The 13,122-nt window shown below is 41.5% G+C and overlaps 2 protein-coding genes across 2 annotated transcripts; both read left to right on the top strand.

Annotated features, from left to right (window-relative positions):
- The first annotated feature begins 2,126 nt into the window (after positions 1 to 2,126).
- Positions 2,127 to 3,392, top strand: foxe3 (forkhead box E3). The gene has a single exon (XM_073477189.1). The coding sequence runs from the start codon at positions 2,127 to 2,129 to the stop codon at positions 3,390 to 3,392; it is 1,266 nt and encodes a 421-aa protein (XP_073333290.1).
- Positions 3,393 to 10,792: 7,400 nt separating this feature from the next.
- foxd2 (forkhead box D2) lies at positions 10,793 to 11,881 on the top strand. Its single transcript, XM_073477143.1, has one exon. It carries the CDS (start codon positions 10,793 to 10,795, stop codon positions 11,879 to 11,881), a length of 1,089 nt encoding a protein of 362 aa, XP_073333244.1.
- Positions 11,882 to 13,122: the final 1,241 nt, after the last annotated feature.

The raw sequence follows: 13,122 nt of genomic DNA, 5'->3' as shown, positions 1-13,122 counted from the left end.
AAAACACCAGTACAAGTAAAAGCCCTGCATTCAAAACCCAAAGCTCCTGTGCTAGCATTGTAAACACTAACCCTGGTCCCCGAGCTCCCAGCCTCACCCGCTAGCTGCACGGCTAACTGAGCTAGCTAGCTAATGGCAGCAAGAAGTTAGCGGTTACTCTGGTGATATGCTGCCCCATATTGATTTGAGTATGAATTCAACAGGTGGCCAATTCTCACATATTGTACATGTGTCATTTCACTGCTGCAGATGTTTAAGATCAAGCTAATGTTAACTCAATATGTTTGTGTCGCTGCCTGTGAGAACCACATTTTTCTACAAACTCACCCTCATCAGTTTCAAAAAACAGCCTGTTTTCAGCTGTGTGACAATGCATTCTCCTGCTAACACCAGAGGCTTTTCACTAATTTAATTAGATTAAGACGAGAACTTTCTGAACCCATAAAGGAACATTTAATCCTTCAGTTTCACAAACATTCAAAATCAACCCATTTGGAGATACTTGGTTTTTGCTGGAGAGGAGGGGACGAATTATGCAATATGAAAAGTAACTAAAGCTGTCAGATAAATGTAGTGCAGAACAATATTTCAAGTAAAGTACAAGTACCTCAAATTTGTTCTTTGTTTCCTCCACAGTGAAAACCTGTTCTCCTGCTCCTTTCCTCACATTCGTTCGTTAATTTGTTACCTCTCTGTGTGTCGTCAGGTTATTAAATGTGCAAAGGGACATGATGACATTCTCAGTCAGCCTTGCCAGGCTCGGTCCAGACATCGTATCGTTCGCAACGCCTCTCCCCATGTTGTGAAAAGTGATGGCAGCGGGTCGCCTCTCTGTGTATCTTCCCTTTTGTAATCAACTCCAACCCTCTATTTGCCTAAACAATCAATTAGAAGCACTATGACATGCTTGTGTTTAAAAGGGTGTTGTCTGCATACCAACTGTGTGCAGAACTGTGTTTTGACTTAAAAATCCATAAGATAACACCTCTCCTCTCAGGCCAGGGGACTGTTTGATTATCGCTCTCCAAAAATGAAAATGAAATGAGGGGGATATTTACTTTTCTTCCCCAAAAGCTTTGATAGCTCAATTGCTTGTTTTCAGTGGCTTGTTATTATTTTTCAATTGGTGGATTGGCTGTTGGGTTTGGAGTAGCACGGAGCAGCTCTGCGAGTGTTGTTTCTGCCCTGGATATACACAGAGCTGTCAGTGAAAGCAGAGGGAGAACAGAGAGAGACACACACACACACACACACAGGGGTCATCAGTAAATCTCAAACATCTTGTTCCAGTGTGGCTTCGGTGCATTAAAGGAAGAAATCTTAATCAGAAGAGAAAAATCTTCATTGATTGATTTTTTTTTTAAGCCTAAACAAACTAAATAAACAAACTCTCTTTGTTTTCACGACTGAATAAACTGAATAAACAAACTGACCTTAAAGGACAACACAATTTCACACTGTTTTACTTTGTTTATATCTGGCGGACCCTGCCACTTTTCTAGCGCCACACAGTATTCTGGGTATTTGCCCTGAGAACAGCTTGTTTATTCACTTGTGGAAAAAATAAACATGCCTGAGTTTGTATTATTGCCTCATTAATAATGTAAAATATTAGTTTTAATTTCTTCTCCATGACTGCACAGTGCCCCTTTAAGTCAGGTTTGATGTGTAATTATGGCCTGTTCAGCCTACCCAATACTTTTTCTGGGATTTCACCCACTGAGCTGACAAAAGGCCCTTTCAAAATAAAGTATGTTTATCCCCCAAAACACTTCTTGAAACTGGTAGGGCATAAAAACAAACCCTCACACTGGTAGGATCACGTGACTTCCCTGTCAGATGGGGTATGATGGGTCAGAGCAATATTAAAATTCTCTCCTGGGTTTTGTCCTCCTGCCTCCATCGTCACTGGCGAGCAAGTGGCGTCATTCCTGCCCTGCTTTATAAAACTGTCAGCGCCTTTCTCTCACCTGGACTGACACACCACCCCAAACACCAGGGCAGGACGGGGGCTATTTTTGGCCAGAGCAGTGGATCAGAAGACGCATCTCCCTTTGGGTCTTTCACTGGGATTTCTCCCCGGGTGATTATTTCCACAAAAAGAAGACCATCACATTGTTTCTTTTATGAATCTGGCAAATTATTCTTACTTCTCTGGCATGTGCAACATGACCGCCGAGACGCAGCACTCGCCCGCCGAGGCGAGTCCTGTCGTCATGTCTCCAAACGTGAGCCTGGACTCGCCGCTGCCGCCGCCGCCGCCGCCCCTGATGCTGCAGGCCCGGTCGAAGGACAATGTATTGATCAAGTCTGAGCCCCGGGGGAGCAGTCCCAACACGGAGGATGGGGCCGCTCTGGGGCAGACCGAGGAGCACCTGCCCACCGGGAGCCGCCGCAGGAAGAGGCCCGTCCAGAGGGGGAAGCCTCCCTACAGCTACATCGCTCTCATCGCCATGGCCATCGCCAACTCTCCCGAGAGGAAGCTCACCCTGGGGGGCATCTATAAGTTCATCATGGAGCGTTTTCCTTTCTACAGGGAGAACTCCAAGAAGTGGCAGAACTCCATCCGCCACAACCTCACCCTCAACGACTGCTTTGTGAAGATCCCGCGGGAGCCCGGCAGACCAGGTAAAGGCAACTACTGGACTCTGGACCCCGCCGCTGAGGACATGTTTGACAACGGGAGCTTTTTGAGGAGGAGGAAAAGGTTCAAGCGCACAGATGTGAGTACCTACCCCGGCTACATGCAGAGCTCCAGCGCGTTCACCCCGACCCCCATGGGCAGGCCCTCGTACCCCAACACCCTGTACGCCGGGATAGGCTCCGGTTACGGCTCCCAGCTGACCGCCACATCCCCGCATCCGGCCATGCTGCATCACTACCAGACCTCCGCCGGGGTCGGCCAAGGACAGCCGCGCATGTTCAGCATCGACAACATCATCAGCCAGCAGACGGTGGTGCAGGGAGGCCCGGGGGGAGATCTCAACTCCCAGGCGCTGGGGCTGGGCGGAGGTGACCTGGGCACCATGACCTCCAGCTGCTCGGTCACCGGCACCGACCCGTCTGCGTGCTTCCAGAACCAGACTGTGAACCCTTCAGCGAACATGCTGAGCAGGAGCAGCGGGAACCTGTCATCCAACCTGGCTGCCGGGTACCCGTACTCCTCCTCGGCCTCTCCTCCGAACCTGCCCACCATGACCCAGTCCGGCTTCTCTCCGGGGAGCTCGCAGGTGTACTGCTCCGGAAACCGGCTGTCCCTGCCGGCGCTGCGCCCGGGCTCCTGCGCCGAGCACACGGAGCAGCTGCTGGGCCTCTCCAGCCCCATGAACTCCTACAACAACACCTACATGAGACAAGCCAACTTTGCGTCAGGACTGGAGCGGTATATGTGAAACATTACTTGCCAAAAAGAAAAAAATCTAACTAATTATAGGCTACTAAATGAGTCCATAAACACAAGTCCCCATGAGAGTTTATTGGGATATTATAACCTTATAAATATAAGGACTATATTCCAGAATGTCACCACAGACTCATTAAACGAAAGATTCATTCCTGTAAGAAATTCGGTGATTTATGACCCAAAGTGACCGAGCCTCGTGATAAAACATTCCTATTTTTAAAAGGTGCAAAGCCATTTCAGATCCGTTTGACACATTCCATGACTGTTTCTCAGAGTTTCTTCTTGTGCCACATTTCTTGTGTTTTAGACTTTTTTAAAAAAAAGTTTACATGTGTTTGTTTTATCATTCAAGTCTGCTGATTTTCATGTAAATAGTTTGTTAATGTGTAAAAAAAAAAAAAAAGTGTGGGTGTTATCATTGACATTGACGACAAGTCGCTTGAAATAAATTCTTTTTTTTTTACAGTAAAATAAATGTGGTCTTTCTTCACGACATTTAAAATCTATCAGAGGAAGTGACTGTGGTTTGTTCTGTTTGGTTATAACAAGGTTACATGTACGTGAACAATCAGGAGAAACAAATGACTGAAAATGTGGGTCTCTTTTTTTAGAATTGAAGCAGATTGTATTAGAGCCTATTAATAATAATAATAATAATAATAATAATAATAATATATATTATCAATATAATAAAATACTGATTCAATTCGTGGTAATCTGTAACATTCAACCATGCTTTAAAAATCAGACTTGTGCAATTTTAATTTTCCCTTTTTGGTTTAAAAAAGAAAAAAAAACTAGCTGAATTTCATTATTTCTCACTGGGCCACATTTTGTGATTGGCGGAGGATCATAGATCAAATACAGTTTCATCTTCCACTGGCACAAAGTAAACATACAATTACAACTTTATTTGTTTGTATAGCAGATTTTAAAAAGCACATTTACTAAATTAAATTAGCAGCATTGAGATTGTGTGTTTTTTTTCCTCATTGAAGTACAAATTAACATTTAGACACAATCTGAAAATAAAGAACATTTGATCATCAACGTCCCACATGAGTTGAGACAACAGGAAGTAAATTAAATTAAGGTTAGGATTTATTAATCAAACTTATTGACTGGAAAATGCTAAATGTTCACATCTACTTGTTTAAAATCTTTGATACAGGCCCTCCAGTCAAACCTGAGAGACATCATACTGTACCAACAACAGTAAGAGATGTTGTATGAATAACAGTTCGACTCTCTGTCACATCTTCAGTGTCTCCATAGAAATTATCTTCATCACAGTTCAGAAATCATTTGCTTTTTGTGCATAATGAATTGCTCTAATTCTAATCCTAGAAGATAAAGTTTTAATTCTGGATTTAACTTGTCTATTTCTCTTTATCTTAATTTAAATGTTTCATTGTTATTTGTTTAATCAATGTTTATCTGTCAGACTTATGCTCCAAGTTTTTTTTTTTTAATTCAAGGCATCCTGTCAGTGCTCATTCACTCTTTTTCTGAGTAACAGAAAGAACAAATCAACTCATTGTTCACTTTGTGATTATCAACTACTTCAACAACTGTTTGCCACTCAGATTAGAATTTTTATTCCAGTTTGACTTTCTCTATTAGTTTTCTGTTGAAAATGAAAATATTCACTGAAGAATCCCAGAAGAGCATTATCCATAAACCAAAAAGTGAAAAATGCCTTCTTAGTAATCTGAGGAGACGAAGGAGGAAGCACCCAGTTTTTATCATTATTCGGTGACTGGGGTTAAACTTTGGTGTTCTTCGTGTTCTTTGTTCAGAAACGCAAGTCACAAAAACAACTGAAAGAAACAGAGATAATTATAGATAGATATACACAAGTATATAATGAAAATATGTTATTCAAGAACAAAAATGTTGAGCTTGCAGCTATCAATAATATGGATTTACAAACCAGATGGAGGTTACATGGAAGGATTTTTATTGCTAATGAAAGATAGTTAAGGCAGATAGATTTCTTGGTCTGATACTGAGGCCCTGCCTGCATCATTCAAACTACTGATGCATCAAAGTAGATGTGTGTGCTGCTACATCCTCTGTGGGACCAATGATACGCCCAGTACCTTTAAAGGAGGAGGATACCTAAACAAACAAAATAAACAAACTCTCTTTGTTTTCATGACTGAATAAACAAACTGACCTTAAAGGACAACACAACTTCATACTGTTTTACTTTGTTTATATTTGGCGGACCCTGCCACATTTCTAGCTTCAGACAGTGTTCTGGGACTTTATGTTCCTCTGAGAACAGCTTGTTTATTCAGTTATGGAAAAAAAAAAAAATTCTGGGTTTGTATTATTACCTCATTAATATTGTAAATATTAAAATTCTGAGTTAGAAGTTCTTCTTCAAAATTACACAGTGTGCCTTTAAGGATTGTATTATATTCAAACTCTTCTACGGAGTGCAGCTACTGCCAGCAAGTCCATTTGCCTTTGAGCACTGACCTGGCAGGATTACAGATATTCTGAAGCAGTTAGTCCACATGACTAAACTTCAGTACTCCGGTCTCATAAGTAAGGGATGAACAAACTGTTGTTGTATTCGACAACATCTGTTTGTTTCCTAAAGTGCTAACAGGCTAAAACTTCCCACCACTAGATGGAAGCAAAAGCAAAGTGTTCAACCTGTGGGATTGTTTTCAGTCTCTTTGTGCAGTTTGTTTCTGGGATTATGATTAATGACACTAACAGCCAGCAGTGGTATAATGTCTGAAGTAAGAGGATGAATTATTTCATGTGTTCAAAATCTCAACTCAGGCTAGTTGTACAAGTGTTAATCAGGCATGATCTGATATTAAAGTCTTCAGACAGCTTTTATTCTGTGAGGAAGCTTTGTCATACATCTGTTCTCAGTTTGTGACTTCCTCCTCTTCTCGGAATCGATTTGTTAGTCGCCACGGGGATAGGTGCGAGTTTTCTGCACTAAGCTTTGGTTTCACATGAACAGTACAAGTAGAGCATGAAATCGTAACGTTTTCCCTGTCGAGAAAACAACTGCACACAGCTAGACCTGCTGATTGCATGTGACTACTGATGCGAGAAGGAAGTTACACACAACAAGATAAGTGGTTGGCTCGTATACTGTATGTCATAAGAGCTTTTGAACATTGTGCTCCACTTGTCGTGTCTTAAGGTTTCAGATGATTTATATATTCTGATGCCAGAGATGTGGACTCGAGTCATTGTGACCTGAGCTTGAGTCGACTCAAGTCACTGTTCTGATGACTTTCAACTTGACTCGACAGAAAGTAAATGACTTGAGACTCAACTTGGACTTGGAAGTTAAAGACTTATGACTTGACTTGGAACATGATGACTCAAATGACTCGTCTGTGTTTATTTCATGTTTTCAGTGTAGTTTTTTTTTTTTTTTTTACAAGAAAACTATACATTTTTAATATTTCACTGACTATCAATAAACAAATTCAAGTCATTGTTCTACTTCTTGTCTTTTCTCTGTATAAAGATTGTATATTGAAGGTCAGACTGCAGTTTCTTGGGAAGGGAAAAAGTGACTTGACTTGGGACTCGACTTGGCTTTAAACACAACCTTTGACTTGACTTGCTCAGCAAAAAAGACCTCGGACTCACTTGAGACTTGAACTAACTGACTTGAGTCACATGACTGTCTCATATACTGCTGCACTGTGATGAATTTAAAACATAGAGTCACACACTCACGATGCAGCCTGCTCTTCTCGCTTGAAGCTAATTCCTGATCCTTTGTTAGACCATAGTTTTGGGAAGATTGCTTCATTTAACCTCCAAGTGTTGCAAGATGCTTCACCATTGTCTTTAAGTACTGTCAAGTAAATGAATACACTTGTACACATAGTTAAAATACCACATAGGCCTTTCTTATATTTTTAAGGTTCACTTTTAATACTAGGAGACTTCTATTTCTTTCCCTTTTTTTTAAGTGCACCATGTAGTTTTGGAAAAGAAATTCACACTAATTTTACAATAATAATGCGGTAATAATGATACAAACTCATAATATATTAATTCATTTAAAGGGGCACTATGTAGTTATGGAGAGGAGATTCAAACTCACAACTGTAATATCTATAATATCAATGAGGTAATAATACAAACTCAGAAATATGTATTTTTTTCCATAACTGAATCAACAAGCTGTTCTCAGAGGAAAATAAGGTCCCCAGAACGCTGTTTAGGCTAGAAAGGTGGCAGGGTCTGCCACATATAAGCAAGGTAAAACAGTATGAAATTGTGTTGTCCTTTAAGGTCAGTTTGTTTATTCAGTTTATTCAGTCATGAAAACAAAGAGTTTGTTTATTTAGTCATAGAAGAATCAGTCAGTGAAGATCTTTCTCCTCTTATTAAAATTTCTTTCCCAAAACTACATAGCGCACCTTTAATATATGTCCCTAAGCGAATAAACAAGCCATCCTCAGAGGGGAACAAGTAAAGTAACAAGTAAAACAATATGAGCTTGTTTTGTCCTTTGATAACAGTCATGACATGAATCAATGAAGGGATTTCTCTTCTAATAAAAATCCCTTCCCAGAAATATGCACCTGTAATAAAAACTATTTCCATATCGACATGGGGCTGCTGCGTTTTAATGGGAGTTGACTTCACCTTTCTCAAAATCTCAGAAGACCTCAGCAGCCTTCAGTTGAGTGGGAACTTTGCAGTTTTTACTATTTGCACCATGTTATCAGGACACAACACTGGAGCTTACTATCCACAGTTGGAGTTTAATTTTCTTCAAAGCAACAGCAGGGGGCGCTTCAGCACCACAAACTTCGACGATGAGAAACTTCTCCATTCGGCCAAAATCACGGATCATAAGAATCAAAACCCCGCTCGACCTTTGGAAACCAGAAATCTCCACTAATGCGCGCTTTGTTGTTAAATTAAAATTAATTACAAGTTAGATTTAAAAAAAAAAAAAAATGGAAGAAAAAAAATTAAAAGCCTTTTCAACCAAGAAGTGACAAAATGAAATATGTGCAGGTACACTGCAGATGCTTCATAACAAAAAGAGTAAATGTAAATGTAAAGAGGCCCTTTGTGGCGCAGAAATACACGTTTTTAAGCGGCTCGTGACATTAATTTATGTATTGATTGTCACATACAATATCTGCGTTTAAAAAGATATTCCAACACCGTATAAACCAACAAGTCTAAGTAGGCTGGTGATCAGGTCCAAGTAAACAATTAGTCCTGGTTTTGGAGGACAGTGTGAGAGGTCAAATAAATAAATAAATAAATAAATAAAACGTGGACAGTTATTTCATCCCATCGCGTCAGAAACTTCAGCGCATCTATGGATGAAAATAAGAAATGTGTGATGATAAATCAGGCCGCTTGTGAGACCTGGAGACAGTGTTTGTGTGATGAGGGTCTGTTTCAGATTTAAAAGGCTTTGTGACAGGCGGGTCACACAGGATGACACACGGCTCAGCTCAGGGCTATTTAACAAGTCGCATGCTTGACTTGCGCTCAGCTCCTCTGTGGAGAAGTCGTTTCCTTCAGTCCAACGAGTGCAAACGTAAAGCAGCAAACACACAATGCAGATATACAAAACACAAGACATGTGACAATCTGTGTGATGAACAGGGGGTGCTGATGTGGATGCGTCGCAGTGACCCGGTGTGTCTGCACGCATCACACACAGACACATTACACGTTGTCATCTGCTGGCCTCCTGCATGACGAAGACGAATTGGAGCAGGTTGCAGCTCGCTGTGTGCAACCCTGGGAATTGTGCAGGAAATGCAGATGGGTTCATGTTGTGACTTCTTGACGAGGAAAACACAAAACCCGTGAGAAGTGATGAGGGAATTAGGCTACTGGCCACAAAAACTTCCGAGGGAGGAGGGGGGATTAAATCCGGACAAATCGGCCAGATTATTAGTGAAGACAACAGACGAGCAGCTCCGCGTGTACTGCAGCTATCTCACATCTTAAACACATAAAATAAAAATGAGGAAAATATTAATTAAACGTCACAAGAAAATAGGAATAATAGAGTTATTGAAGTGAATTTGGCATTTTTTCTAAATAATTATACATGTTTAGCCATTTTTTATTTTAAATAGTATGCACTTTATTTCTGAATACACATGTATAACGTTTGAAGAGTGGCGACATAATAATAATAATAATAATAATAATAATAATAATAGTAATGTCTCATTGTCATTTTCTTCGATGAGCAATCTGAAATTTAATTGCAGATAAAATTCGTCATTCGTAAACAAATGAAATATTTGAAATGTGTAAAATAAAAAATAAAAAACATCTATACGTGTCTTTGCTTTGCTTTGCTTGTGTTTGTGTGGGTTATTTAATAAAGCCCACAGTCACAGTCATCCGAGTACACCTTCTATTCGTCTCACCTCACACTGCAAAAAAAAAAAAAAAAAAAAGTGAATTTAATTGAGTCCCGCAGCCTCCCGTTCAAAAATCAACTCGCATTTTTAAAAGATGAAAATGTGCCATCTCCTCGTCTCAGCGAGACTATTTTGTTTTTAATGCATTTCATCTGACGTATTCTTCATTTTCGTAATCAACTGTCAATATATTGATATAAACAGAATACGGTGGATCTCCAGCTATATTCTGATGTAAATAATCTCATTCTCAAACAAGTCCATGTGCGCAGGAACAGCTGATATCAACCCTCTGTATAACCCACATGTTTACCTTATTCTTTTTTTTTAATTTTTCAAACGAAATATGAAATTTGTTTTGAACGATTCAAGAGCAGATCCAAATATTACTTTTTGCAGGGTAATTTCGTCCAGTTCCTGGTAACAGTGACTCAAAGACCACGTGACCAACGTGCTCCTATAAATACCTTTTGAGAGCTAAGGAGGAGAGTGTCAGAGTCTGGCTGGATACCTACCCAAACCCGTGCGTAAAAGATATTTTGGACAGACTCTTGGATATCCAAAAGTAGCTTATTTTTTTAAATGACCTCGACCATAAACTGATCGCAGGCGGAAACAATCGCACCTCAAGACCACACAAGTCCAGACCGGTGCGAGATCGATGATCTTTGACTGTTTTGTTTCAAACCAAGTTTTCTGCTCGAGGAGGACCGCGCACGGCCCTGCTTGACCAGCCTCGGACGCCCAGGAGTCGCCAAATCCACAGGTCAAAGAGTTCTTTATCTTTTCAATAGATTCTAGCCATGTGTGCATTCAGTAGTTGGAGATAAAGCTGCAGCAAAAAAGTCTGGTGTGGTTGTGAGGGGGAGAGAGAGAGAGAGAGGGAGAGGGAGAGTGTGTGTGTGCGCTCTCGCTCAGTAGCCTCACCGGACCAGAGGAGGAGGAAATCTGGGAGAGAGGGGGAAGAGAAGCGGCGTCTCCAAGGATGACTTTAGGGACGGATATGTCCGACAGCTCTGCATTGTCCGAAGATGTGGACATCGATGTGGTTGGGGGTGACATATCCGTTGGAAAGGACGGGAAGTACATTCGCCACGAGTTCAACTTGGACAATGACTCGGACGATAATTACTCCCAGAACGCGGCCGAGAGGGTCTCCTCCCCCGGGCTCAGCAGCTCCGACTGCCCGTCAGACCAGATGGGCTCCAGCGCAGAGGTCGGGACCGTGATCGGGGACAAAGCCAGAAAAAGTGCACTTGTGAAGCCGCCCTACTCTTACATCGCCCTGATCACCATGGCCATCCTGCAGAGCCCCAAGAAACGCCTCACTCTCAGCGAGATCTGCGAGTTCATCAGCAACAGATTCCCCTACTATCGGGAGAAATTCCCCGCCTGGCAGAACTCCATCCGCCACAATCTGTCCTTAAATGACTGCTTCGTGAAAATCCCACGAGAGCCGGGCAACCCCGGAAAGGGCAACTACTGGACCCTCGACCCGGACTCCGCAGACATGTTCGACAACGGGAGCTTCTTGCGCAGGAGGAAGCGCTTCAAGAGGCACCAAGCGAATGAAATCCTCAGGGACTCCGGTGGCTTTCTGCCCGGGTTTGGATACGGCCCGTACGGATACAACTATGGACTCCAGCTGCAAGGCTTCCACGCAGCCCACAACCCGTATCACCCACACCACACAGGTGGTTCATTCCCCTTCCCTAACGCCCCATGCACCTTGCCCCCATCAGCCTCCATATTCCCTGCGCCGCACCCCCTGCCCTCACTTTTAGGGGCCGATTTAAGAAAGCCCTTTTACCCCCAACTAAGCCCGTCTCTGCCGCCTCTCAAGACGGACTCCAGCGCCCCGAGCCGGCCTTCATTCTCCATTGACAATATCATCGGTGGGGCCAACTCCACCGCCTCTTCCTTCAGCGCGCAGCCGGGCAGCCAGGCGCACATCCTGGCCATGTTGACCCCAGCACTGGCCTCTGCTTCCAACCATTTGGACATATTACAACCCGGGCCACCGGGTCAGACTTTTTCCAGCAAAACCCCGACTATGAACACTTGTCCTTTCTAGAAAAAAAAGAATAAATGGTGAGATTGCCCCGAAAAAGAACTTTTAATAAAAAGCCAGTTGTGGCGTCGTGCTATGTGAAGGTAGGCTGTACATGCTCGGTGAAATAAGACTGTTTTTGGCTCTCTCTGTTTCCTAACAATGTACGAGGAGAGAAAGGTTTATTTATGGTTTGTAAATATGTGTATAATATTGACAGAAAAGCAAGAGAAACTCGGAGTAGGAGCTTTTTAAACAACGCTGGCCTGCAATCTGGCGTGTTGCCTTCACGTGCCGGTGGGAGAAAAAGAAATCCTGCGATTTTAACTTAACTTGTCACCCGATTTTTTTTTTTTTTTTTTTTTAATATAATTGAGAATTCTATCATGATTTATATTGTTTTTATCTTGTGCGTCGTGAGAAAAATGGCACTGTTCTTGTTGTTGTTGACATAGGCTGACAGAGACGGCAAACTCAGGTTTTACTTAGAAAGCACATGGAGACGAAAGGAGGGTTTCTGACTCAAAAAAACCCAACCAAACAAACAAACAACAACAAAAAAACAAAACATTTCCCATCATCAACCCTCCTTGAATCTCCTCCACATGGTGATTTTGTGACAATATCATTTCATGTCGGTGGACACGTAGGCTATATGTGTTTTTTTTTTTGTTTGTTTGTTTTTTTGCTTTTTGTTTTGGTATAAAAGAGCGCATTACCTCTCTCAATCTTTTAATTGTTGTCCGTTCCTATCTATTTTACAATTGAATCTGTGAGACATACAGTATGTCATGTGTTGCCAATAGAGAGAGAGTCACCTAAATGTTCATAGGTCATTTTTTTGGTTGTAACGACAAGAATAATAAATGTTTGTGAATTTGAAAAAAAAGGGTTATTTATTTTTTTTATTGCATTGAAAGTTTTTCTCTCCACAAAAAAAAGGCTAGATTAAAACAGACTTCAGGGTGATTCCTTTAATTACATCAGACTAAATGAATTGAAATATAAGTTGGTTTTAAATCAGTTTTATTTATTTATCTTTACTTTTAACTTTTCCTTTATCAAAGTCAAATCCTAATATTTACTCTTGCTGTAATCAAACATCTTCCAACACTCGGCTGATGAATCCAGGTGTAGACGTGGTGATCAGATGAAATAGCCTCTCAGTAATGCAGTTAATTAAGACTCTGTCTAGGTGTGAGAAACGCTCACAATCCAGTTTAAACATTTCAGACACGACTCGATGTGTATAACAGTCATGAATA

Source organism: Pagrus major, chromosome 11 (assembly GCF_040436345.1).
Source record: "Pagrus major chromosome 11, Pma_NU_1.0".
In the NCBI taxonomy this organism is placed as follows: Eukaryota; Metazoa; Chordata; class Actinopteri; order Spariformes; family Sparidae; genus Pagrus; species Pagrus major.
Note: the sequence above shows the minus strand (reverse complement) of the source record. Positions and strands in the feature narration are given on the sequence as shown.

Coding starts and splice junctions, on each gene's coding strand:
- foxe3 (XM_073477189.1), top strand. CDS start 2,127: ATGAATCTGGCAAATTATTCTTACTTCTCTGGCATGTGCAACATGACC.
- foxd2 (XM_073477143.1), top strand. CDS start 10,793: ATGACTTTAGGGACGGATATGTCCGACAGCTCTGCATTGTCCGAAGAT.